The sequence below is a fragment of the Aphidius gifuensis genome, linkage group LG3 (genome assembly GCF_014905175.1).
Source record: "Aphidius gifuensis isolate YNYX2018 linkage group LG3, ASM1490517v1, whole genome shotgun sequence".
NCBI classification, from domain to species: Eukaryota; Metazoa; Arthropoda; class Insecta; order Hymenoptera; family Braconidae; genus Aphidius; species Aphidius gifuensis.
In genome coordinates, this window is record NC_057790.1 from 15931386 (window position 1) to 15958634 (window position 27249).

General features: G+C 28.5%; 9 protein-coding genes across 13 annotated transcripts; 5 read left to right on the top strand and 4 right to left on the bottom strand.

Annotated features, from left to right (window-relative positions):
* The first annotated feature begins 157 nt into the window (after positions 1 to 157).
* Positions 158 to 1806, top strand: LOC122852130 (U4/U6.U5 small nuclear ribonucleoprotein 27 kDa protein). The gene is made up of 3 exons (XM_044151745.1): positions 158 to 458; positions 540 to 697; positions 845 to 1806. The coding sequence occupies exons 1-3, from the start codon at positions 361 to 363 to the stop codon at positions 1039 to 1041; spliced, it is 453 nt and encodes a 150-aa protein (XP_044007680.1). The 5' UTR covers positions 158 to 360; the 3' UTR covers positions 1042 to 1806.
* A 455-nt stretch (positions 1807 to 2261) lies between these two features.
* On the top strand, positions 2262 to 4065 carry LOC122852109 (transmembrane protease serine 9-like). 3 transcript variants are annotated; one of them, XM_044151713.1, is made up of 5 exons: positions 2262 to 2567; positions 2850 to 3105; positions 3166 to 3311; positions 3397 to 3665; positions 3739 to 4065. In XM_044151713.1, exons 1-5 carry the CDS (start codon positions 2471 to 2473, stop codon positions 3910 to 3912), a joined length of 942 nt encoding a protein of 313 aa, XP_044007648.1. In that variant the 5' UTR covers positions 2262 to 2470; the 3' UTR covers positions 3913 to 4065. The 3 variants fall into 3 exon arrangements, with proteins under 3 accessions (XP_044007648.1, XP_044007649.1, XP_044007650.1); XM_044151714.1 differs by having other exon boundaries at positions 2853 to 3105; XM_044151715.1 differs by having other exon boundaries at positions 2871 to 3105.
* Positions 4066 to 4730: 665 nt separating this feature from the next.
* LOC122852101 (homocysteine-responsive endoplasmic reticulum-resident ubiquitin-like domain member 2 protein) lies at positions 4731 to 7064 on the bottom strand. Of its 2 annotated transcripts, none has more exons than XM_044151701.1 (5): positions 6744 to 7064; positions 6250 to 6643; positions 5800 to 6152; positions 5350 to 5715; positions 4731 to 5281 (listed from the first exon to the last, which is right to left on the bottom strand). In XM_044151701.1, the coding sequence occupies exons 2-5, from the start codon at positions 6394 to 6396 to the stop codon at positions 4966 to 4968; spliced, it is 1182 nt and encodes a 393-aa protein (XP_044007636.1). In that variant the 5' UTR covers positions 6397 to 6643; positions 6744 to 7064; the 3' UTR covers positions 4731 to 4965. The 2 variants fall into 2 exon arrangements, with proteins under 2 accessions (XP_044007636.1, XP_044007635.1); XM_044151700.1 differs by having other exon boundaries at positions 6250 to 6651.
* Positions 7065 to 8795: 1731 nt separating this feature from the next.
* On the top strand, positions 8796 to 10404 carry LOC122852124 (charged multivesicular body protein 4b). Of its 2 annotated transcripts, none has more exons than XM_044151738.1 (5): positions 8796 to 8977; positions 9260 to 9470; positions 9561 to 9738; positions 9820 to 10067; positions 10161 to 10404. In XM_044151738.1, the coding sequence occupies exons 2-5, from the start codon at positions 9290 to 9292 to the stop codon at positions 10223 to 10225; spliced, it is 672 nt and encodes a 223-aa protein (XP_044007673.1). In that variant the 5' UTR covers positions 8796 to 8977; positions 9260 to 9289; the 3' UTR covers positions 10226 to 10404. The 2 variants fall into 2 exon arrangements, with proteins under 2 accessions (XP_044007673.1, XP_044007672.1); XM_044151737.1 differs by having other exon boundaries at positions 8805 to 8977; positions 9254 to 9470.
* Positions 10405 to 10524: 120 nt separating this feature from the next.
* On the top strand, positions 10525 to 12296 carry LOC122852092. Its single transcript, XM_044151683.1, has 3 exons — positions 10525 to 10924; positions 10983 to 11399; positions 11485 to 12296. The coding sequence occupies exons 1-3, from the start codon at positions 10734 to 10736 to the stop codon at positions 12209 to 12211; spliced, it is 1335 nt and encodes a 444-aa protein (XP_044007618.1). The 5' UTR covers positions 10525 to 10733; the 3' UTR covers positions 12212 to 12296.
* Positions 12297 to 13655, bottom strand: LOC122852106 (39S ribosomal protein L39, mitochondrial). Its single transcript, XM_044151710.1, has 2 exons — positions 13426 to 13655; positions 12297 to 13359 (listed from the first exon to the last, which is right to left on the bottom strand). The coding sequence occupies exons 1-2, from the start codon at positions 13437 to 13439 to the stop codon at positions 12360 to 12362; spliced, it is 1014 nt and encodes a 337-aa protein (XP_044007645.1). The 5' UTR covers positions 13440 to 13655; the 3' UTR covers positions 12297 to 12359.
* Positions 13656 to 15183: 1528 nt separating this feature from the next.
* LOC122852062 (ectopic P granules protein 5 homolog) lies at positions 15184 to 23508 on the top strand. Its single transcript, XM_044151627.1, has 3 exons — positions 15184 to 15244; positions 15317 to 22395; positions 22460 to 23508. Exons 1-3 carry the CDS (start codon positions 15221 to 15223, stop codon positions 23022 to 23024), a joined length of 7668 nt encoding a protein of 2555 aa, XP_044007562.1. The 5' UTR covers positions 15184 to 15220; the 3' UTR covers positions 23025 to 23508.
* On the bottom strand, positions 23289 to 24176 carry LOC122852118 (putative lipoyltransferase 2, mitochondrial). Its single transcript, XM_044151727.1, has one exon. The coding sequence runs from the start codon at positions 24174 to 24176 to the stop codon at positions 23460 to 23462; it is 717 nt and encodes a 238-aa protein (XP_044007662.1). The 3' UTR covers positions 23289 to 23459.
* A 45-nt stretch (positions 24177 to 24221) lies between these two features.
* On the bottom strand, positions 24222 to 25774 carry LOC122852111 (Werner Syndrome-like exonuclease). The gene is made up of 6 exons (XM_044151718.1): positions 25531 to 25774; positions 25225 to 25293; positions 25020 to 25147; positions 24723 to 24947; positions 24406 to 24652; positions 24222 to 24336 (listed from the first exon to the last, which is right to left on the bottom strand). Exons 1-6 carry the CDS (start codon positions 25636 to 25638, stop codon positions 24259 to 24261), a joined length of 855 nt encoding a protein of 284 aa, XP_044007653.1. The 5' UTR covers positions 25639 to 25774; the 3' UTR covers positions 24222 to 24258.
* Between the last annotated feature and the right edge of the window lie 1475 nt (positions 25775 to 27249).

The following is a 27249-nucleotide window of genomic DNA, read 5'->3' on the forward strand; positions in this document are numbered from 1 at the left end:
AGTCTACTCTCAGCCTAAATTTTTGGTCCAAGGACTTTATGAGACTTTTGTTTCTTTTCATTTTGAATCGTTGTCAATAATGCTATAGTAACTTTTGACTTTATTATGTCGCTTTAATCCCTAGACGGTGGTCATAATTTCTAAACGGACCTTAAATACAGTACGGGACGTACGGTATTGTTATACGGATATACGGTATTGAATAAACATTGTCATTTATTTTCATTTGTCATTTCGTTTTATTTACGTTGATTAACTCAATAACTAACCAACATAACCATAATCCATATCTAAATTCCAAAACTATTTCAAGTGTAATCAATTGTATGGTTTTTAAGTGTATAAATATTGAATTAAACGATGGGTAGGAGTCGTACACCATCACCAAGACGAAGAGATCGTTCAAGAGAACGTTACAGAGATGTTAGAAGGAGACGCTCGAGGGAAAGACGTCGAAGGTAAAAGAATATTTGACCTCTTATATTTACATTATGTTAATTAAAAAATATTCTCCATTAATCATTGATTTTTTAATTTAGATCAGTTGAAAAAGACAGAGTCAAGTCTAGGGATCGAGACAAGGATGTAAGAGACAGACATCGTCGATCGTACTCCAGGTCAAGATCAAGAGAACGTGAACGTGAACGTCCTATACCAAAAGGCAAACCTGTCAGTACTGAGAGACCTGCTATATCAGGTAACAGCTAAATTTATATTGATTAATTATAATAAACAAATTGGATATTTCAATTAGCAAATTGAAAATATTATAACTATTAAAATAATACATATTATCAAATTGTTCTCTGTATATTTTATTGAGTAATTGTCATTAAATCAACAGAGGCTGATCTCCAAGGCAAATCACCTGAAGAACAAGAGATGATGATGACAATGGGTTTTTGTGGTTTCGATTCAACAAAAGGCAAAAAAGTTGATGGTAATGATGCTGGTGCTGTTCATGTCATTTTGAAACGTAAATACCGTCAATACATGAATCGTAAAGGTGGTTTTAACAGACCTTTGGATTTCGTTGCATAAACATTTAAAAAATATTAATACAAATTTTTATTTATTTCCTTTTTCATTTAAAAATATATACAAGATCTTGAGTAAATTGTATTTTCTTAATTACTATGTCTTCATCTAGTTTCAACAACAAATTTAATAATACAAATGATTAATAAATACTCTTGTAAATACAAAAATTAATACCATCAAAAAACAAAATGCAAATAATTTTATTTCATACAGTTCGAAACGTAATACATTTATTGAAAATAATTATTATTATCATTTGCTTGTTGTTATTACATTGTTGATACTGTAAACACAAAAAAAAAAAAAAAAAAAAAAAAAAAACAAATAACGGTGATGTGAATTCTTTAAGACAAATAATTTAATAATTTAAAGAAAAAAAGTAACTTAATGTCTTATTGATAATCAATAATTGATTGTAACTTACTCTAAAGAGGCACAATATGTTGTATAGATATAGTCATATTATTAACCGGTTATTAAGCATGTGTGGAACAAAAAATAACATAGAAAAAAATGACCGTTACCATGTCAGTATGAGTAGTTGAGTTAGTTTCGATGGCTCTCCCTTTCTTTAATAAATCACGGTCGTGTAGTTTTACTTTCTCACATATAGCTATATACAACGCATTAAATTCTGTTTAAATTTATTACTTGGTGTTATTTTTTATGTAATTTTTTTATTTTTTTTATCTTATCTTTCTTTTATTTTTTAAGTAAAAATAATATCTATAGACACCATAACGGAGAAACTACACATCAATCTTTTTACTATAAATTTTTTATCAAAATACAAAAAAAAAAAAAAAAAAAAAGAAATAAAAAATAACGGATAAATATATTCTTGTCTGCTTGAAATTTATTTATATTTATTTGGTTATTTAGTATTTTGTTTTTGCAAAAAATAGTAATTTAAATGGAGCAAATTGTTATTGAATCTATTGATGATGATAATGCGAGTATATTTTTGTTGATAGTTGACGATGAAGTAGGTTGATACGCTTTAATTGTAATTTAATTGAATTTTTTTTTTTAAAATACCTTTTTGTTTGATTTTCATCGACAAATAATGCAATGATAAATTGCAAATAAGTTTGTTAAAAAAAAGGTCAAAAATCAGGCCACCAATTGATCAGCTTCTCGCTTGATGACATGCAAAATGACAGTCACTAAACTCCCCACCATAATAAAAAATATTTAAAAAAAAACAACAGAGTCTTCATATAACTTTCCAAGTGATCGTCGCAAGAAGAAACATTCAGTCTGCAGACCAATCACTTCGTTCCTCCAAACACCATCACTTTAAGAAAATTTCTTCAGTGTTTTTTCGAAAAAAATAAAACAAAAATCAACCAACGATTTCTCGTTTTCATTTGAAAAATTAAATTATTAATTTCTATTAATTTAATAAAGCTAACAAGAAAAAATTGCCATGAAATTTTTTCATGTATTAATTGTGATTAATTTTGTTATTTCGATATCTGATATTGCTACAGCAGCCAAGAAAAATCAACAACCATCAAAATCTGGTAAGATAAAGAAATCATTGTTAAATATATTTTCATAATTATCGGGATATAAATTTATATTCGGTATAATAATCTTCAATTAAAAAAATTATTCTAGTCAATTTTTAATGAGTAGTTATTGTTCTTTGATTTTTTAATATAATGCGTATGCATTTAAAAAAAAAAAAATCCAAGAATAAGAAAAATAAAAAAAAATATTTCGAATATAAGTCGACTAGAAATTTTCGAATTTCGATATGTGCAAGGCGGCGCGTGGACCGTAAAGATTCAATTTGAAAATAGCAGAATGCGGTCGTCCCGCAGTTTCACAGCGTCAACCAAGGCTGGATGATTTGGAGGATGTTATACAGCCAAAAAAATTATCACCTTCAAAAACAACTGGTAGAATATTCAATGGAAAACCAAGTAGAAAAGGTTCATGGTCTTGGCAGGTATCACTTCAATTGTTGCATCCAAAATTAGGATTTATTGGACACTGGTGCGGTGGAGTATTGATAAATCCATCCTGGGTTCTAACTGCAGCACATTGTATTGAAAAGTAAGTACATTTTAAATTCACTATTTATATAAATTAATAATTTATATTTATCAATTTTAGTGATGTTTTCAATTTACCAATTGGTGCACTGTGGACAGCAGTTATTGGAGAACAACAATTGGATTCTAATGTTCGTGATTCCATAAGAATACCCGTTGAGCGTATTGTCATACATGAACAGTTTAATAATTACATAAATGACATTGGTAATTTTAATTATAATAATTAAAATAATTAACAAAAAAATGCAACAAACTAATAATAATTAATTTCTAAATATTTGAAAAAAAGCTTTGATGAAACTAAGTCGACCAACTCCACTTTCAAAAGTCATACGAACAATTTGTCTGCCAGATGTCAATGAAAAATTTGAAACAAATTGTATTATATCTGGTTGGGGTCGATCTGGTCCATCACCATCGTTATCAAGTGCTTTGTTGGAGGCAAATATTCCTTTACTTGATATTGGTGTTTGTAAACAAGCATATGGCAATACGGTACATCTTCAAGAAGGTCATTTGTGTGCTGGACATACAAATGGTTCAACTGGTAGCTGTGTGGTAAATTTATTATTACTATTTTTATTCATCGTATTAATTTAAAATTATATTAATACTTGTTATTAATTAACAGGGTGATTCAGGAGGTCCTTTACAGTGTCGTGGTTCTGATGGTGCTTGGAAACTCGTTGGTATCACGTCATTTGGTTTTGGATGTGCACGTGTTGGCTTTCCTGATGTTTACTCTGATGTATCAATATACTCAGGCTGGATAACTGATACAATGAAATTTGATGAAAACACGTGAAATATCAATAATAATTATAATTAATTATAATAACTTGTGATGACTAAGCTCATGAGTATACGAATATTGAATATTTAACAACACATTGAGTCTTTAAAAATTACTATTTATTACACTTGATATATTATAGTTATAATAATTATCCAAAGTACTTTAAATATACATAATCCATTTAATTATTATACAGATAAAATTTTTATTATATTATCTACTATAATGAATTCTATACAATAGAATAATATTAATTAATAAATTTTTATAACTATTTATAAAGAAGCAACAAAGCCTCACACGTTAATACAATAAAATAAATATATCAACCATTAAAAATCTTTGGATGAAGAATTAAAAAATGAATTAACTTCGATTATATCACAGTTAATCATTTAATATACATTTTTATATATTATTTTTTTTTTATTGCGAGGAAAAACAATTTTATTTTTTTTACATATTAATACTATTTTCATAATTTTTTGTGATATGAAATTTTTTTCAAAATAACTTTACAGAGAAAAAAAAAAAAAAAAAAGTAGATCAAATCTTTTTATTTTCAGTAGTATTGAATTGATTATCACAATTTTATTATTTATTCTCAAGTTGAAATGTGTCTTATTGAAAAAAAAAATATTCTGAGAATGGGAGTATATATTTTTGATTAGTAAAATTGTGATAATATCAGTAAAATACCAAAGAGAGAAAGTGTGAGTGGAATGAGTTCGGGGGGGCCTATCGAATAAGAAAAAAAAAGAAAAGAAATTGGAATTCCCTAGAAACTTAATTGACACAAACTGCGACAAGTTGGGGGAAAGGGAGGGAGAAGAGATTATTATTTACCTTTCAATGTAATTATATTATTTTTAAAAGTTTTAAACTCAACTCTCAAGCCCTCAGTTGTCATACTAACATCAGTAACAATTATATTACATAGAGTGCATTCATAGCTTTGTTGTAAAAATAAAATAATAAGAAAAGCAAAGCTCGATTAAATTTTTTTTTTTTTTAGTGAATGCACACAAATTATATTTTTATATCTTTTGATTGTGATAAAAATTAGATAACAGGTGGTTGTTCTGGAATGAGTGAAGTAAAGAATGTACTAAAAAATGTCCAAGCAAATGCCAAAGCATTTGGTCTTTCATTATCTCTAACAGCATTTGTTTGTGGATCAGTTTGTACTTGTGGTTCATTATCAGCTTGTTGAGGTTGAACACCTTGTCGTTGTTGTTCTTGTCCACCTGGTACCTGAGCACCATTATTTTCTTGTTGTTGTTGTTGCTGTTGATTATTATTATTATTATTTTCCATAGGTCCATTATTATTCTCACCGAGAAATAATGGTGGAATTCTAAAGAATCCACCTTGAATTCTGTAAAAAATTAAATTGTTTTTTAATATACTAATACACAATATCAGTTTGACAATTATTAAACTTACAAATAAACAGCAAATCCAAGAAATGTAACAATGAGAAATCTTGATGGTGAAGAATAAAAATAAACAATACTAGATAAAACAAGAAGACGAGCAAATATTTCAAACGTATCTAGCCAATCAGCACGCGCACCAGCTTCTCTTTCTTCACCAACATTATTATTATTTGGTGGATTAATTGGTGCACCTACAACTGGTGGTTGTACTGGTGCTGGTGGATTATTGATTGGATTTCTAAGTTCATTAATATTATCAGCATTGTTATTGATACCATTTCCACCAACATTATTTAAATTATTATTATCAGTATTTGTTGACGTTTGAGCATAAGGAATTGTACTTTGCCACTGCATTGCTTGTGCACTCATTCTATTTAAAAGTTAAATAAAGTAAAATAAATAATTTAATCAAATGACAAGTTCAAACGTCATTCTTATTTGTGATTCAACTTACATTTGCATGTATTGAGTTAAATAGTGTGCATATGCTTGTTGCATCCATACAATTTGTTGATTATTAAGTTGAGCACCAGGGTATTGCTGATATTGCATAAAGGAAGATTGTGCTGATAAATTTACAGCTGGGTGAGTTGGTGTTTCAGTAGCAGTAGTAGTAGTAGTAGCAGCAGACGTCGTTGCCGTTGTTGGCTTGGCTATTGGTGTTGTGTATCTTGTTAAGGATTTACAAACAAGATGAATAATATAAGTATTTTTTGTATAAATATGATGTTCTTGAAGAACATCTTTCAAAATAACCAAGTCACTGAGAACTTGACCCGATAAAATTATTTTCTGTTCACACACTTTCTGTAGAAAACAAAAAAAGAACAAAATGATCATTTGTTATAAAAACATTTAAATTTTTATTCGAATAAATAATTTGAATATTTATAGGTATACTAACTGGATTGCTAGGATAAGATTCTTGCAAATGATGCTTGAGTTTTTCCACGCTCCAATCAAGCTGACATTCAATAATGTGATCATCAATTCTCTGATCAGGTGCTTTGACAAGTAATTTAATAACATTATTATCCTGACACTCTGCCATGATTTGTATTTTTTATAATAATTTGTACAAAATTAGAGTAAACAGGTTTTTTGGTTTATTCAAATTGCGACGTAGATTAACTGATGAACGATAAAGTTAAAGCCATTAAAATTCGTGATGATATGGCACACACGTACAATGTAAAAATGACGAAAGCAAACTAATATTTATTATCAAATTGCTTATCTTTACTTGTCGAATCAAATATATAAACGTCATGTAAATATATAAATATGTATTTGAGCACCTAGACAACTAAAAAAATTAATAAATATATGTTGATTATGTGTTTTTTTACAATGTTATCAATAATTTTCGAAATAAAAATGTCTGAAAGAGTGACTCACGTCCAAATAAATTGTAAATTTATAAATAGATTTAAATAATATAAAATTTTATCCAGTTTTATCCAATCAAACTTCACCACAAATGCACATTAATCATTATATTATTTGTATTATTTACGTGTACTTATTTACCAGAATAACAGATGATGAAATTTTATTAAATAGGTACACGTATATAAATATATTTATTTATGTAAAGTTGTAATCACTGTTATTACGCATTAAAGGTTTTTTTACACGGTCCAAAGAGCAAGTCAGAGCAAACTTCTATGCCATAGTCCATTTATTACCAGAAACATCTAGATTATTCCCAGTTATCACTGAAAAAGTCAGTTGTTTCTGGTATAGCAATAGCATAGAACTTGTTCGAAAAACTATATGTTAGTGCCTAGTGGCCACACGCCTTTACAGGGCGAAATTGCAGAGCGAAAAAAAATTTTTTATTAAAGGAATGCACGCAATATACTCTTTTTTTTTTTTGCCCGTAGTTGAGCTACTTTTTTGGCATTTGTCAACTCAGTTTTATGTTCAAAATATTGATAATTCAGATTTTCACAATGTTTTCTTATTGATAACCGAGCGAGATTTCTGAACATTTGATAAGGATACTTGGCTTGGATATCTCACAATTGGTTTTTTCGATATTGTTTCCCTGGTGAAAATATTTCTCGGAATTTCTCCGTGATTACTCAGAATTTTTCCGCGATTACTCCGAATTTCTCCCAAATAGACCTATGCATAAGACCCCTGGTAAAAATAATCTCTCCCGACTTTCTCAGGATCGTCTTCGAATTTTCTACGCAATTGAGACTTCCAGAGATATTATTCCGGAGTTTTTTTGGATTTTCTCCGGATTTTTTCAGAAAATCAGCAGTCATATTTTTTCTATTAACTTTGGTCTTGTGATGTTTTTCATTGTGAGCTGGACCATTCATGAGATCAGTTATTTCATCAAGCTCTCGAACAACATCACTGGTTTCATGTGCAGTGAATGTGCTATTTTTTCTTTTGTTTTTCAAAAATTTTGTAAATTAATCAGATTGTAATTCTCACTTGCTGTTGATTCACTTAGCAATTTTGTACAATATTTTACCCTCATTTTGCCTCTGGATCCAAGACGCAGCATTGCTTTAATAATCCTGTAACTATTAACCGATTTATGCATTTTTCACAAAAGCTCTATATCATTCCAATAGCCAGTTTTATCATTAATTAATATTTTAAACAGTTTTCGGGGTCAGTTGCGCACTTGGTCTCTGCATGGTACGTGCTCTACTGTTCTAGGGTGAGTTCCGGTAAGAGGTGATTCGCGGCCCCAGCGACCTGGCCATGTGCGTCCTATGCTTGATTATGCACGCATATGAGATTTACGCACACATACGTAGTTTGAAAATTTTACTTGATTTTTCGACTTCTGCGCTTCTACGTGGTCATGATGCGGTCCTCTTACCGGAACGCACCCCTAATCGCATCTAAACCAAAACTAAAATACTATTAGTATTAGCAAGTTTAGCTAATAAATCAATGTAATCAAAGAAATTATGTGATCTACATTAATTCGTTAGTTAAATTTGCCAAAAATATTTTAATTTATTTAACAAATTAATTACAAGCAAGCAAAGAAAATTACTGACCATCGACCCACTGAAAGATCTAAAAAACCACTGAAAAATCTAGTTGTTTCCGGTATTAGACGGGCAATGGACATCCTTTAGATTTAAAATTCGCAATTGTAAATAACATAAATCTTGAAGTGGTTGATTATGAAGTTATCTTCTGTATATTATTACTAATGGTCATCATGTATTTTAGCTGTTCGACATATTCGAAAATTGATGAATTGAATTCTCTATACAGTCTAGGGATAATTTGAGAGGCTAAATTTCATCAAGCAATCATCCTTAATTAATTAATATGAAAAAAATTTTAATATAAATTTCTAAAATAACTGATAATTGTTATTACCAAGTCAAAAATGCTTTTCTAATTTTTTACCATTTATTTATAACAGTATATTACCGTATGATATAACAGTGTAAGAAACCTTAATATACACAGCCCGTGTACACTGTAACTTGTAAGTATTAAAGAACAGTAAAAAAAACCCATTTGTGTACATATTAATAAAGGGTCTTATCAAGGTTCTTCAAATAAGGAATGGAAAGGAAAATCTGTGTGAACTTGTTATTACATTTTTGACAGACTTTGATAAGCATAATAACAATTCTATATAGGTATATTTATAATCTTTGATGAGTCATATTGTAATTTTATGACGTATAATTGACCATAGTATGTATTTTATTTATCTGAAGGGCCATTTCAAGTGATGATTACTTTGTGACAATATTTTATTTTATTTTATTTTTCGTCTTATATCTTGGGCACAAATTATTTATACAATTTTCTCGATTCAACAAACTTTAACTTGTTTTTTTTTAATAAATTAATTACAACTTAATTATATGCAGTGTCACAATTTTAAAAGCTAATATAATTGAACGTCTTAGTTACAGTTGACAAAAGAAAAAAAAAAAACAACAACAATGAGTTTTTTTAGCAAAGTATTTGGTGGTAAAAAAGAGCCAACTGGTCCAACAACCTCAGAGGCAATACAAAAATTACGTGAAACCGAGGAGATGCTTATTAAAAAACAAGATTTTCTTGAAGGTAAAATAACTCAAGAAATTGTAACTGCAAAGGCAAATGGCACTAAAAATAAAAGAGGTTAGTTAAAGAAAATGAAAATATGTGTTTGATATAAATAATTAAAAATTAATTAAATAAACTTATATTAAATAATTTTTATTTTCACAGCTGCAATTCAAGCACTCAAACGTAAAAAACGTTATGAAAAACAGCTCCAACAGATTGATGGAACATTATCAACAATTGAAATGCAAAGAGAAGCTCTAGAGAGTGCCAATACAAACACAACTGTTTTACAAACAATGAAAAATGCAGCTGATGCTCTTAAATCAGCTCATCAACATATGTACTTTGATAATTATTATATATTCTTCATTGTTAATATTTTTTTTTTAAACAAATAATTAATTTGCTTTATTATAACTAGGGATGTTGATCAAGTTCACGATATGATGGATGAAATTGCTGAGCAACAAGATGTTGCTAAAGAAATATCAGATGCAATTTCAAACCCAGTTGCATTTGGTAATGATATTGATGAAGATGAACTCGAGAAAGAACTTGAAGATCTTGAACAAGAAGCCCTTGATGAAGAATTACTTGGTGTACAAGAAACACCTGATCTTCCACCTGTTCCATCATCCACTGACTTTGATAAACAATCCAAAAAAACAAGTAATATATTTATCGTATTTTATTAATTATAAAAATCATATTTTTTTCCAATCACATTTAATTAATAAATTAATATTTTTTTTTTTTTTTCAGAAGCAACATCAAAACCAGTTGAAGAGGATGAAGCCCTTAAAGAACTTGAAGCTTGGGCATCGTAACTCTGTTACTCATAAATAAAATCTTTTCATTTTTATTTAAAAAAATAAAATAATTATTTTGTATGAAAAGTGCTGGTTCATAGTGTAATTTTAATTGGCTAAATGTTATTGATTAATAAACTTGCACTCTTATTCGTTTATTGCTTACATAATAAATGCTCTATATTATGCTTTATTAATTTCTTTAACACCAATATATTATTGTGAAATATTTCTTCCATTATTTTTTAATATACATATATATAGAGAGAGAGATGAATACGTCAAAATAAATGGATTCGTTTGTTTTTTTTTGTGTTTTTTTTTTCAACCAAAAAAAATCATCCCATTTAGATTACTCGTCTTTTGTTTATAAAATAAGGAAATAAAATCATTTGACAATTTAATAAAATTTAATAATATTGTGAAAAAAAGAAAAAAATGTCAATTAGATGTTTTTGAAGCAGTGAAAATTTTATTAGGTCAGGGGAAATAGTGCCATCATTGTCTTGAAAGAATAAATAAAAAAATGTTTGTTAATGTAAATGAAAATAAACGGAGGAAACTATCATCCTCCAACTGGGATTCAAGTAATGGACCTAAGACAAGATCACAAATTACATCACTCACATTGGATACATTGCCTCCAGAAGTTTTGGAAATGATTATAAAATTGCTACCCTACCAAACTGTGGCATCATCTGTTCGTCTTATTTCTAGGTATATCTATTGTATTTTTAAAATAAAAAAAAGAAATTAATCTGACATCATCATCTAGGCATTGTATGGCTATTGCAACTTCAGTTTTAAATGGTGCATTTTTTTCAATGGGCCAGCGTTTAAGCTACGCACTTTCATGTGCTAATACAAAAAAATTAACGATAAAAAATGTACCAGATATTCTTATATGCAGTAGAACTTATGACATATTAGAATCATTAAATGCTCAATGGCGAATGCTAAGAACAATAACATGGCGTTATACTCATCCACCAAGACCGGATAGATTTTATCGTTTATGTTTTTATGCTGGTGATCTTCTTGACAGACTTCATTATCTTATTTATCTTGCTTGGTATAATCCAGTTGTTTTACTTGGATTAAATACACCTGATTCTGATGTTCATAATTTTTGTATTCTTTGCAAACGTTTTATGAATTATTTTGAAAAATATTCAGAAAAAAAGCTCAATAGGTAAAACAAAATAAATATATATTATAATAAATAAATTATCTAAAATATAAAATGGTTAAAAATTAAAAAAAAATTATTTTAAAAGATCTGCATTGATATCAGGCTGCAAAATTGTTGATATATTGGATTGCTTGATTGAAGGACGACAAGTATTATCTTATCGTTTGACAAAAGGACGTGGTAATCGTGACAGTATTGTTTGTATGCAAATACAATATGCCATACCACGTGCTTGGTTCACATGTCTTTCAGTACCATGTGCTTTTAATGAAAATTCTTGGAGAGATGCACAACGTTTTATGTATTTACGATTACGTCGACTTGTTGGAAGTGTAAATGAACATCATTTAGAACGTGTACATTATCAACGACGACTTGATCTTAATTTGCCATTATTAGATACACCAAGAAGACCAATGCCATCAACCTATTCTGGTTATGGAGAATATGGTGGACAATTTTTTTACTATGGTAATATGAATAAATATGCTTATGTAAGTAAACAACGACACGGAATAATTGATTACAATGATAATGGTAATGAATCAAAAGATAATAGAACAACAAAAAATTGCAAATTAATCATAACAATTGAATTACGTTGTTCAATTGAACTTGCTCCACTTGCTGTTAGATCACAACTTAAATCTGATGATATTGATAATAGTCTTCCACTGTCACATGATCCTGAACTATATATAAAAATGAATGTCGCTTGCCCAGCATCAATTAACAATCGACTACCATCACATTTTACATGGGAACAACGAGCATCACCACGTCGACATAGATATCGTTCTCTTGCTCTTTGATTTTAATATTTTATACTTTATTTTGTTTTTTTTTTTTTTTGGACCAATTTTTAAAAAGAATAAATAAAAACAAAATATATGAATATCTTATGGAATTAATATGAATTTATTAACAAAAAGACATTTCTAACAAAAAAAAACGTTAATATTAGTTCTTGGCTGCTATGGATATTGATTGTTCAGACTCTGGTTCCATTCTTTGTGGCATCCATACAGTTTGATTAAGTTTTTCGGATCTTTTTTCAAGTACACTATAGATAAAGTGATTAAGAATAATTCCTTTTGGTAATGCAATACCTTGAAATCTGTAAAGTGTCTCACCAGCATCATTTTTAATTTTATGAATACCATTTATTGTACAACGACCAACAATACCAGTATGACAAATCATTGGTCCTTTACTTATATCAATATGTTTGCCAATACGATATAGAACAATTTTATTTTCATTAAATTTAGCTATGTTTGGTATTTGTTGTGTTTTATATGGATTATCTTGAAACATATCTAAAGCATATCCAGTATCAACCTCAAGACGTTCAATTGGTAATTTTTTTTCACATAATTGGCTAAAAAGACCTGATAATGATTTCATTTCAGCAAGAGTTGGTGACCAATTTGGTAAATCTAGATAAACATCATAAAGAAAACTTCCAGATTTAATATTTGGTGATGTGAAACTATGAAGATGACATGTTATGTTGTCTTTGAATGCTGAATCAACAACAGCACCAAGCATTAATGAACATGTTCGCCAAAATGCATTGTTAACTGATCGATCGGGTGTACGCATTGTAAAAAGTTTAAGTTCACAATCTGATACAAGAGGCCGATGCATATCCCATGGTACACCATTAACAGATGCAAGAGCTGATGTTGTAGCAACACCTTCAGTTATGTGTCTAGCACAATCATATGGTGTTGATAATTCTTTATTCATTAACAATTTAATTTCTTCTCCATTACCTTGATAAGTTACTGTTACTTTTTCAATTCTACCAACGGCAGCTCTTTGACGTTTTTTTTCATTATTAAATGCCTCATTTCTTCTTTCTTGAGCATCACTTTTTGTCAACAATGAAGACATACATCTTATTCCATTTATTTGAGGCTGCAGTTTTGAAACAGCTGAATAAAAACCTTTTAATCTGTAAATGTATTTTATTTTTTAAGACAATATTTTTTTATGATATTTCAAATATATTATAACTTACCTCTGAATCATCATTGTTACAATTGTCAATTATAAAATTCAGTTAATTTTTACTTATATTTACATTACAATATTAAATACTATTTGAGTTGAGATGATTTTTTTAATAACAAAAAAACTTATTAACAATTTATTGAGGTTATGATTTCAGCACTCTCTCTGTATATAACAATAAACATTATTCATTAAACTCCGTCAATTTAACAGCATGTTAATTTGACGGAAATTATTTCAATCAAGCCAATGCGCATGCGTTTTTATTGGTTTTATGTAAAGTTTTTTTACACTGTTTTTATATAAATTCTTGCATGGTGATTTTTCAATTTTCAGTGATATCTAGTTTTTTCTTGGTAATTTACGAACACAACAACACAACAAAGTGAAAGATGTTGACCTGTGTTTTGACAGTCCAAATGATGATTGCAATAGAACATACTGTAGTATACAAATTAAATATCCTGATTTAAATTTGAATTGTGATTGTTAGTTTTGAACATTAATAAATATTCTTTTATATCTTAGTAAAGTATATTTTTATTAACAATAACATAAAAATATTACTGTAATCATATAATTATTATTGACAATATTTTGCAACATTATTTGATTATTGAATGTTAACAATCAAATTCAATTGAATCAACTCATTAAATTTACATATTGTAAATTATATCAGTATTATTAATTTTATCAAGCAATTATATAAATAATGATTGATGGTATATTTATGCTAATCAATCAATTAATATTTACAATAACAATATTTTTAATTACTATTAATTTGTATTAAAATCAACAATATATTATTTGACTTATATGACTATTAACAGATTTGCATGTTAATTTTAATTTCAATCAAGCATAGATTAATTTGCTGACTTAGATAATACAGCATGGATATCAATATGATTATGTCACATCTACGTCAATTGACATTATATCAACATGTTAATTGTAAAATAATCAAATTATATCGAAAATATAGTTCACAATGTTACAAATAACAACTATCACATTAACAATGAGCATCAGCATGTGTTATTTAAATTCAATGATTATCAGTAGAATTAATAAATATTTACAATAAATACATAATGATTTTTCTATGCAAGTATGATTTTTACATTGATAAACTGTTAACATATTTAATTCTGAATTTTTTTTCAAAGTATTAACGATGTTGAATTACTTATTTTATATCAAATTCTTGTTTTTGGTTTACATTTTTGACAATAATATTTCATATAATTTTGATATAAACATATATATAAATTCATGACATCAAAAACTAGAATCTGATAACAATATTTGACATAAGTATGAAAACTATAAATTGAATTTGCTCTATTTCAGGACAATTTTGTCCCACAACACATGTTGACCTGTGTTTTGACAGTCCAAATGATGATTGAAAAAAAGCAATATAACCTAAGGAGCAAAATATTTATTTTAGTCTTTTGTTCTACTTTTGTCCTTGATAAATTGAGACTATAATAATGAATCAATATAATAAATTTTCACAATAAAATTGCAATTGACGTAAGCGATACAATAACAATTGTTTGTTAATATTATTGCAATGTTATAAACACTTAGTTTGCATATTAATACTACTTCGCAGTTGTAATATGATATTTTTAAAAAACAGTATTTACTATATCTAATGATTATCTGTAAATTAATAATACGATTATGTGAGATAAATCGACAGATTAATTTATAAAGCCATTGTGTATAATATATTAAATGATAAAATATTATTTTTTTTACACTAAGATTTTTAGTTTATATTAATCATGGAAAAATCAAAGTCAAGCAAGGTAAATATTAAATATTTTTTGTACAAAAGTATTGATATTGTGTATACATAAATTTTGTATTTATAATTTTAGAAAAGTAAAAAAGATCGTTCACGATCATTTCATAGAAATAAAAAACAAATTGTTGATGATACTACAACTTTAGAAGAATTTGAGTGTCTTCTTGGTGAATCACCAGCTAATTATGTTCAAATTCAGAGTGTTGATAATATGGAAAGTGAACTTCATTCAGCAGCAATTGACAATGAACTCCATGAAAAAGTTAATACACAAGTGTCAATAACTGATGAAAATAAAAAAGTTTCATTACAGAAAGAAATATTAAAACAAGATATTGAGCAAAAGACAATTGAAGAGTCATCATGCAATGATGATATGCTAGAATCTTTACCAACAGCACCACCACTGCCACCAGAAAATATCGAAGATACTGTGACACTGCCAGCCAATCTACCATCACCACGATTAATTATCGAACATAATACTAATACTAATTTAGTAACACCAAAAAAAGTTGAACCAACAATTATCGAGACAAGTAAATCGAGCAATACGACTGAAATATTACCATTTACAGATGCTCAATTAATATCACTGTATAATAATAAAGAATTATCACTCGTTGAATCATTTATAACTGAATTTATTGAAACTCAACTTTGTCGTAATAGTTATCTTCAACAACATCGACTATATGATTTATTAACGTGTTATCTTCGTGTACGAAATAAATTACAAACAAATTCTCATGACCTTGAATGCATTAAAAAAAAATGCATAGAGGTTCGGGGATATTTGTGGCATTTGGAAAAAACATCAATAACTGAATCGGGTGAGTGTCAAGATGGTAATCCAGTAAATGCAACTCATGAATACTCGACTGCTTGGCTTAGCCAGGATGCCTTAAAACTATTAACCAAATTTCTAAGTAAAATCAAAGAGTTACTTCATAATATTCAAGCACTTCATTCATACGAAGCAGAAACTCTTAAATTACAAATTGAACAATATGTTCAAAGAGTTTGTTTGTCGTGTAAAGATGCAATGAAATTACCACAAAATGCACCAGTTAATTTATTGTCATCAATGACAATGTCACAATTTACAGAGTTACGTATGTGCATAACAATACTTTTTAGTTTTCAACGACGAATGATTAATGATAATAAATTTGTGATGGATTCAAGAGAATGGTTATCACAACTTGTGGCGATTTTACTTCGTCTAGCAACATGGCAAGATCATCAATTTATATTGAATCATGTATTGCGATGTCCAGGAGGTGTTACAAAATGGGCAGCTGGTTTTATTCAAGCACCAAATGTACCACGAAGTCAAACACACACTGCTTCACCTTTTAGTGATCCGTATTTAGATCACATGGTTGCAACTCTTGCTGTCATTCTGTTACCAGTAAAAGAACGAGAAAAATTTCTTGAACAAGTACGAGAGTCGGTACAAAATATGACAGACAATTCAACTGTTGATACTGTTTGGGTTGTGCTGGATGAAGATGGTGAGGAAGACGAGGATATTTCTAGTACTGGTGGAAATTTGTCTGAGGCTGATATTATAATGCTTGTTAAACAAGTACCACTTGGAAAAATATTTGAACAAGTATTGTTAATTGAAAAACAAGGTGAAAATTATCGACAAGAAACAAATAATATAACTGAGCATCATATGTTGAGATTATTTGCTTTTTCTTCAATACTTGTACGTTTATTTAGACAAGGACTTCGAACTTACAATTCACCAAAATACAGACAACTTGCAAAATTACTCAGTAGCATGATTAGAGATGTTGTGCAATATGTTAATGATCAGTGGGAAGTTTTTTTAAATATTCAAACTATCACTGTTGATTCAGTTTTGTTTCCTAGATTACAAACTGAATTTGATGAATTTTTTTTACGTTCTACAATGTCAATTATTTCATCACGAAGACTTGGTGCATTACAGTATCTTGCTGCTATTCCATATCACACTATATCTATAAATACACTTTGGCGTATTTTTTATGCTCTTCATCATGACAATGTATTTCTTGAAGTTGTTGATATTAATCAATTTGAAAATGAGTCTAAAACTGGTAATTTATGGAGACAATTTGATGAAAAATTAAGTGAAATGCAAGAAGAAGAGTCTTATTTTCTTATAAGTACTTTTGCAAATATGGCACTAGCTAGATCAGAATGTGATATTGAATTTATTTGTGCTACGACAGTTGATCTTTTTAGAATTGGTTTTTTAAGTAAAAAGCCACCAGAATCAACTTCAAAAAATGCACGTTCACTTTTATCAAATCTTACAATTAAACATCCATCACTATTATCAACAATACTTCTTACATTAAAAGAAAATTTTGAATCATTTGAAAAATTTGATTTACAATTATTTACAGAGCTTAATATTGATAAATGGATACCCGATGATAACGACATATTCATAATAGCTAATTGGCTTCGTAACAATACTCTTCAATCAACAGAAAGTCATTTAGCAAGATTATTATTAAAAAATTTAAATTGGGGACTTGATAATAATAAAAACTTGTATTTACCTCTTCAACTTCATTACAATATAGCATTGTTAATTGTTGAATTGACAATGAAATATGTGCCAGATATGCCAGGAAGTCAAACAGCCTCATTGCTCATTGAAGGGGTCAGACAAGTATCATCAATGGTAAGACCACAAAATAGTGAACATGTATTTTCTTTATGGGCATGGGATATGATGTGTCGGCTTCGTTTACATCAACTTGATCAATCTGTTACAATATGTCAAGAGGTTATGACTAATCCTGCTGGTGTATTTGCTCATGTTCCTGATATAGATACAAATACTGCTCTTGAAATACTTGTTTATGGACTTAAAGAAAAACAACCAATTGCTTGTTTTGTATCTGTCATGATGACACTCTTGGGTCACTCAGTTCCATTGATATGTACAACAGGTTTTAGCAAGCTTAATATTCTACAAAATTATCACAAATATAAGCATATATTAATTGCATTACAACACATCATTCCTTTATTTTTAGAATGTCCAGAATCACTTATAAATAATGATAAATTTATTGAGTTAGTTGTTTCTTTGATAACTGCTGATAGAACTTATGTTAAAATGGCAAAAAATCTTATTGCCTCTGAATTTCCAGGACCTATTGTTAAATATTTTGCAAATATGATTGAATCACATATGGCTAATTATGAAAAATATTGTCTAAATAGTCCCGAGCCTTTTGTTCGTCTTTGGCTTGAAATAATATTTAAAATACCAAATTGGAATCGTGATCAAAATGTCATGTATATTATTGATTGTATATTGCGTACAGCATTTTTTCATATTGATTCACGTACAACAGCTGATATGTTATTTCTCATTCAATATTCAATAATGGGAAATGAAAAATCATCTGGTTCAATAAGTTCATTTATCAATTGGGCAACAGGCAATTCAAATTTATCAAGTCTATTAGGTGGTTCTGTTCATTCAATTTGGCTTGCATTTCAAGTTTTATCAATTGAACAACATTCAAGAGAAACAAATACAGGATTTTGGCGTGAATTTCTTCGTGAATTATCAAATCAATCAAAAACTTCACTTGATACAGCAATAAAACGTGCTTGTTTAACTGTTAAAATTTCACCATTCAGTTCTGGTGAATTATCAATTTATCGATGGTCACAACAAATTCTTGATACACCATTTGATCATCCTCTTTTTCCTCTTTTATGGCAACGTTTTTTTATTCTCTATTTGGCCCGTGTACCAACAAATCCAGGTATTCCTGATCGTGGTGGTATTGGTGAAAAGTTTTTTGATGGATTAATAAATGGTAATCATTTAAAAAAATTAAAAAAATATCTTACTGAAACGATTAAGTATTTTGAAAATATTATTGAGTCAAGTAATGATAATGATGATAATGATAATAAAGCAATAAACAACAATGAAAGACGAGATTTTGTAATTCAAACTATCAAGTATTATAAAACTCTAAATTTGTGGCTTAATGAAGAACGACTTTTGGAATCAGGACTGTATCTTCCTGCCTTGCCACCTCAATATATGTCTCATAAATTAACTGCTTTAATACAGTCTGATTATGATCCATGGTTGGAGTATGTAGATTATTCTCAAGTACTACAAAGTCAGTTAAAATCAAATCAAGAATGGAATAAAATATCTTACAGATGTGACAATGATTATGATGATGATAATAATTCAAAATCTTTGTCATCTTCAATTGTAACAGCAATGACACTAGAATCATCAGATCCACTTCAACGTATTTATCGTAGATTATCAACTTATGAGTATTCACAATCTCCTCCTTCACTTACTAAAAATACAACTGCAATTTTTGATAATATATCTCGTAATATTCTTCATGAAGCTGATCAAGTAATTCAAATAGTTAGACCACATTTCAAAGCAATTTTGGAATATGCTCAAACATTTAATTCATTAATATTAGAGCATACAGCAGTTGACTGTAGTTTTTTAGAATTAATTAAAAATCTTTATCAAGATGTTGAAAATACAGTTACTTTACATGCACTGTGTGATTCAGTATCATCAAGTGATCATCAACGTTCACGATCCGGCACACCTCTGACTGTTCATTGTGCTGGAGCTGCTATTATAAAATTAAGTGTTAAAGAAGCACGATTAACACCAGGTGTTGATCAAATGATTATTAAAAATCGTGGAAAATATGATAATTTAGTTGTAAAAGCTTGTCAATTACCATCTAGCAAAGTTGTTCAAGCTTCAGTTTTTATCGATCGTATTATTATGCTGCTTGAAAATGAAATAAATATACACAGAACATGTGAAGACACTGATGCATTGAATAAAATTCATATAAGTGGTATAAAGTTATTTTATTATTTGGTAAAAAATTACACTGAAGAAGCCTCACTTTGTCCACCAACAAAACAACTTGTAACAGCTTGTATTGAAAAATTAGGACAAATATTTATTAGCGGTGAAGAAAATGAAGGACCACGGCTTCTTGCAACTATTATTGAACGTCCAAATCTTGGTGGTATGCTTGGGCCACATTTTACACCAGTAGCTGGTGTTGCATCAAAATTTCTTGAAATGTATTTGACAATTGTCAATTTATCAACTGGATCAAATGTTGATTTATGCTTTGTATTATTGTCTAAATTTGATGTTAACAATTGGCTCAATCATCGACGACCAAGACTCTCAGAACGTTCAACATTTATTGATCTTGTAACAAAAGCACTTTGCGATATTGGATTAAATCCAGAAGATAAAAAATTAATACTACATGAATTATTTAGAAATCATTTAAAACTTGTATTATTATATGAATTTCCTGAGCATTATGGTGAAGTACTTAGTGCAATATTACGTGGTAGTGAAGGACAAAATTTATCATTAGATGTATGGCAAGATTTTCTTGGAGCACTTAGTGGAAAAATAAAAACAGAAACACCTATTCATCCAATTAAAATACGAGAAGAAATACGAAGATATGCAACAGAACAAAGATTATTATCGAAACAAGATATTTATGATACTGCTCAATTATTGAGTAAACATTTTATGATGGAACGTTTGCAGTATGGATTATATGGTTTATATCCAAAATATCGAGTATACAATGAGCCATTAGTTATGTTTCTTGGTATGGTTGGTCATGCTTTAGTTGTTTCAACATTACAAATTGACAGAGGCTCACTTGCCAATCAAATATGTGAACAAATATGGCCAGTTTTAAGTGAAATGTTTGCACCATGGTTGACACCTTATTGGACTAAAAATTTAAGAGAACCAACAGCAGCATGGATTCAACAACTCACTGATGACAGATCTGTTCTTTTACCCTGGATTACTTCTGATGGTCCACATGCAAATCGTATTGTTGCTATATTTGTTGAATGCATTAGATTTATTATTGACACATTGCCTGCATCAAGTAAAATTTTATGTTTACTTTGGCAATTTTATGTTACAAATTATGCTCATGCATCAGTTAAAGATCACATTGTTAATGTTATTCATGGAAATTTATTAACATTAACATGGGATAAATTTTCACCAGGTATAAATGATGTTGAACTTATGGTTAAAGTTATTGATCAATATTTGCCTGATTGTCATTTATTCCTTGGTTCAATATTTACATCAGTAAATTGGACAATTTGGATTAATGAGGTTGTTGCAACTCAACCACATTCTGTTGCTGTTAGAATGCACATTTGTTTACTTAATTTATTTATTAAATTATCAAATGAGCCTAATGTACGAGATAATGAAAAAGCTATTCAGCTTGTTATTGAAGCAACAAAATTTTCATGGCATTTAGTAGATGCAGTTGCCTATGATCAAGTTATCAATTGGTATGTTATGAGCTGTAATCCTCGTGTTATTTTATCTTGCAATGATGATAATGATGATGATATTCATCAACTTGACATTGCAATTAACAATATGATGAAAATTGTCGCTGCTTATGATCAGTCAGTAAGTAATTTTCATCCTATGACATTAAAAAAACGACAATTATATGTACGTTCATCAATGAAACTCTTGATGAATTGTGCAATAAGACATAAATCATTATTAACAACAAATACAAAAGTATTTAAAAACACATTAACAGATATGTTAAATGAAATGGAAATAATAATTATTAAAACAGTGCCAGAATTACAACAAGCAGCTGAAGCTGGTCTTCTTCTTACTGAATTACTTGAATCAATGAATCATCAAAAAGGACCACTTATTGAACAACTTCGAGAAAGTTGGATAAATTGGTTGAGTGTTAAAACAGCATCAAGTCCAATTCTTATTGGTCTATTACGTGTTATTGGTATGACTTTATCATCATCCTCAATATTTGGTGAAATTTTAGAGGCATCACTAGAGTCATATTTTACAAAAAGTATAACATGTGAGATAGAAACAAATTGGGGAGCTGTAATGAATATTCTTCAACCACTTGTTCCACGTCAGCCACCAATTGAAACTGTTCTTATTGCTGATAATCAATTACTGGCTTTATATGCTGTTTTACTTAAAAAATTACCATTATGCCGTGATATAAAAGACGAAGAAGTACTACTAGTCAATTTAATAGATTGGATTTCTAATGTTAAACCAATGTAAGTAATAATATCTTAATAATTAATTTTTATTAATCAATATATTGTTTTTCTAATTATAAAGGGAAAATATACAAGAAAAACTTCCTCTTCTTTGGGCCAAGGCATTTGAGCTGTCATACAGACAGTGTCAGTATAATGATAGTACTGTTGTTGTTGCACGTTCATTAAAACAACTTGCACGAGCTTTAATAACACTAGCAGATAATTCTGGTCAAGGCTGGGGTATCCTTGGTGTTATTGGTTTAAGAAAAAGCTCACAACTTTCAATTAGATTTAAATTTATTGCACGTGCTCTCAGTGTTTATTGTCTAATGCAATTACCTGAGTCAAAATCTGAGCAACCAATTGTACGATTTACTCCTCATTCACCTGGAACAATAATGTCATCATCAATGTCCCCGGATTTAATTAATGAAGTACAACCAAATCCAGATGCAGTAAAGGGTATACAAAATTTAGAAACAATGATAACTAATAAACAATATGGAGAATTTAAAGATGACATTGAACTAGCTATCAAGATGATTAAAGATTCAGAAAATTCACTTCATAATGCTGTTAGCATTACTGGAAAACTTACAATGCAACTTTACACAAAACAATATCTACATATTTTGATAGACTAATCAATTATTTTCTTATTGATTATGCAAAGCTTTAATATCACTAAATTTCAATTTTTGAAAATTATATTCAAGTCAACAATGGCCTAGAAGTAGATGAAAATGGGTAGAGAGAATGGGGGCAGTATTTATCTGTGATTGATTAAGGGCTGAGTGCAAATAATATTAATAATATCCAAAGGTAAAAGGTAAATATTTTTTCATAGTTAGTTATGGCACTGCTCGGCCTTAATAAAGTTGTGATTTATTAGTATTTAGTTATTTTTTTATTTTTATTTTTCTAGTAATAAATTAAATATTAAAAAAATTATTATTATTATTATAAAAATCATTTTTTATTTATTTTAAAAACAATGCAAAAAATTTAAATTGAAATAAATAAATTAATGTAACAAGTTAATCACAAAATATAAAATTTATTATAATTACTTAATTTGATTATTTAATATTATCTGAAGATTGTAAAAATTTAGATACTTCATCTGTTGTAAGATCAATAGTTGAGCATTGAAATTCATTTCTAAATGCATTTTTAAATAATGGACAAATATCTTCAACTGTTATTTGTTTATTAAGTTGTTTGGAAATACTTGTAACACCTTTTCCTTCAATTCCACAAGGCACAATGTGATCAAACCATTTTAAATCTGTATTACAATTTAATGCAAGTCCATGAGTTGTGATATAACGACTTCCATGAATTCCAATAGCACATATTTTTTCATCACCAACCCATACACCAGTGTCGGGTGATGTTTTAGCTTTTATACCAAATTCATCACATAATTTAATAATCATTTGTTCTATTTTACTGACATAACATTTTATGTTTGTCTGAAATTGACGCAAATTAATTATTGGATAAGCAACAAGCTGACCTGGTCCATGAAAAGTTATGAGACCACCACGATTTGTCTTGTAAAATTCAGCACCAAGATCAGTAAGTTGTTTTATTTTTGCTTCATTGTAATCATCGTGTTTACGAATGCCTACGGTATAGACTGGTTTGTGCTCCAATAAAATAAGACTATTGCGGGGATAATCAACTGGTAAAGTTGTATCTTGATGATGTTTTGCTAGTAATTGTTGAAGACGATAAGCTGTTTTATAATTTAGACAACCAGCCCACATTACTTTAACAGTTTTGGAGCCCATAATAACTTGGTAAATTTAAAAAAAAGGAGTAAATAAATATGATGATTATAAAATAGTATAAATAATTAATTTTGATTTATGCTTAATTATCTTCCTGCTTATCTTTTTCTTCAATTTCTTTTTGTTTTTGTTGAATTGTCAGATACAATATCAATGAAACCTGTTGAAAGTAAAACAATTATTTTTGTGAATAATTAATAATGAAAAAATTAAATAATCATATACTTACATAAGCATCTGTTGCTGCATATGTTTTTTGTTCTTCACTTAGAGGTAAAATATGCCATTTACTTTTTCTTACTTTATCATCTTTGCTTATTCTTTTTTTAAGAATATATGCTGTTAAATTAGCAAGACTCCAACGACATGATCTTTTATAAACCTGATTTGCAAATGGTCCACAATCAATACAATTATTATCTACAACCTTTTGACCAGGAAATTCTTTAAAATCACGAGATAATTTCCATACATCACTAAAAATTAATACAAATTATTAATAGTTTTATATTATAGAAGTTTGAATAGTTAAACAATTTATTATACTTTTTAATATTAATTCCGACTAGTTTAACTTTTGGATGACTCAAAAGTAGTATAAAAGCCAATGGTAATTTTTCAAATTTGTAAATGTGAAATAAATGACAAGTATTTTTAGAGACACATACTTGTGCTAATGCAGTTTTACCAGAACCAGTTTGAAAACTAAATGGCCACTCCAAATCAAATCCAATTGGTACAATACTGTCTGGATGTTTATTTATTCTTGAACTTGAAAAATAAAATTCATTAAATTTAAGCAGTATGTTTTTGTTTTTTGTTGTTTATCAAGAAAATAATTACATTATTTGGTCACAGAGTGAAGCACAGCCTTCAAAGTCTGTTGTATAATAAATTTTTCCATCAAAAATAATCTCATTGAGTTGTGATATGTCTGGATCTTTTTCAATAATTTTTTCTTCCTTTAATTTCTATAATAAATATAGAGATTTAGAAAAATCATTTAACAATAATAATAGTTTATAGTAAAATTGATGCAAATTCTCACCTCTTTCAAATGATCTGGTAAAAGACGTGATGATCGTCTGATGACTTCACTCTTGCTATCTATTTTAATCTAAAATATTATATACAGGATTAATTACAATAATTAATAGTGTAAGGTTTTAATAATCCTTATGTATTGAAAGATGATAAATGTTAAATAAGCTACTCCGTGAATTTAAGAGTAGTTGAAGAGAAACAAATAAAATAAATAACAAAATGTAAATTTAGCAAGAAGGGAATATAATCTTCACTAAGCTATTCATAGATTTACATTATATGTAATTTGTTTTGATTTGTGATAACTAACCTCATCTTTCAGTTGAGGTACTTTAAATGATACGGGCGGAGACATTATATAATGATGGTAAAAGTGAAATTCGTGAATAGATTTTTTTTTTTTTTTAAATCCGTGCATTTATCACTTACAAAATTGTTTATTCAGTTTTATTAATTGTGATTAATTGTTTGTGTACATATTTACTTCAGCAATCAGCAGAAAGTAGACTGAAGTATGTAGACTGTAGAGTGGAAACTGCCAACTGCTGCCAACTGGAGACCTTATCGACCTTATAATTTACATATATATACATGGCAGTGTTGGGTAGGTAAGATACCTCGGTATCTTACATGTGTAAGATACCATGTAAGATACCGTATCTTACATCATCGGTTTCATACATCGAGGTATCTTACATTGCGTTCCCAGCGCCTTCTACGAATAAAAGTGGAACTTTCGTGCTACAATTTTTTTTTATTCGATAAATACATGTAATTCATTTATTAAATAAATAAAAATTCCAAAAACAAGCAGTAGCTAAGGAAAAAATGTAGCTAAGGAATTAATGTTGCTTAAAAAAGAATTTCTTTGGCAACTGTAATTCCTTAGCTCCATCTTTTCCTTAGCTACTATTTTTCCTTGGGATTTCTATTTATTTATAAAATTAGTTATTTAAAATTAAAGCAACATTAATTCCTTAAAACATAATTTTTTGGCAACATTAATTTCTTAGCTACATCTTTTTCTTAGCTACTGCTTTTCATAGACATTTTAATTTATTTAATAAATAAAATTACATGCATTTTATTTTAAATATAAATATAAATAAAATCCCAAGGAAAAATAGTAGCTAAGGAAAAGATGGAGCTAAGAATTACAGTTGCCAAAATTCTTTTTAAGCAACATTAATTCCTTAGCTACATCTCCTCCTACTACTTTTCTTGGACATTTCCATTTTTTAAAAATAAAATGACATGTATATTATTTATTTAATGAATAGAAAATGTCCGAGGAAAAGCAGTAGCTAAGGAAAGGATGGAGCTAAGAAATTAATGTTGCCAAAAAATTATGTTTCAAGCAACATTAATTCCTTCAAACTGGTTTTCCTTGATATTATATATATATTTATATAACAAATAAATTACATGTACCAATATATATCGAGCAATAAGAACTAATTGTCGAGTCGACAGCAGTCGACAGTCATCAAGAATGTTCAAAATGGCGTCAGAGGTATCTTACAGTTTCTTACAGTATCTTACAGTATCTTACTGTAAGTGTATGAAACCTCAAAAATCGACCATTTACCCATCACTGATACATGGCCATTTTTTTTAGTGTCTTTTTAGTGACCAAAGAGCTATGGCCAATAGACAATAGTAATTTAAATTTATTAATTTTATTTATTTAAAAAAAAAATACAAGCTCATAACTATATGTATCCGCTTTTAAGCATTAAACATTAGTTTAATAAATATTTATACAATTTTTGTTATGTTAAATTTGAAAACATTATTGGAGATTGAAATTTTATATTTTTTCAATATCTTTATGAATTCATTTAAATGTCTTTTTCAAATGATCATTGCGGAGAAATTTGTTCTCCTTTTTTCCGCAAAGAACAATCAGTTGCTCCGAGCTTTGTATGTCTTACCATTTTTTTTTTAGTTCAGACATCTAAAAAACGGAGAAAAATCGGGAAAAAGTCGGAGAAATTTCTTCAGCGAAAAAAAGGCGCACAAAAGTCGG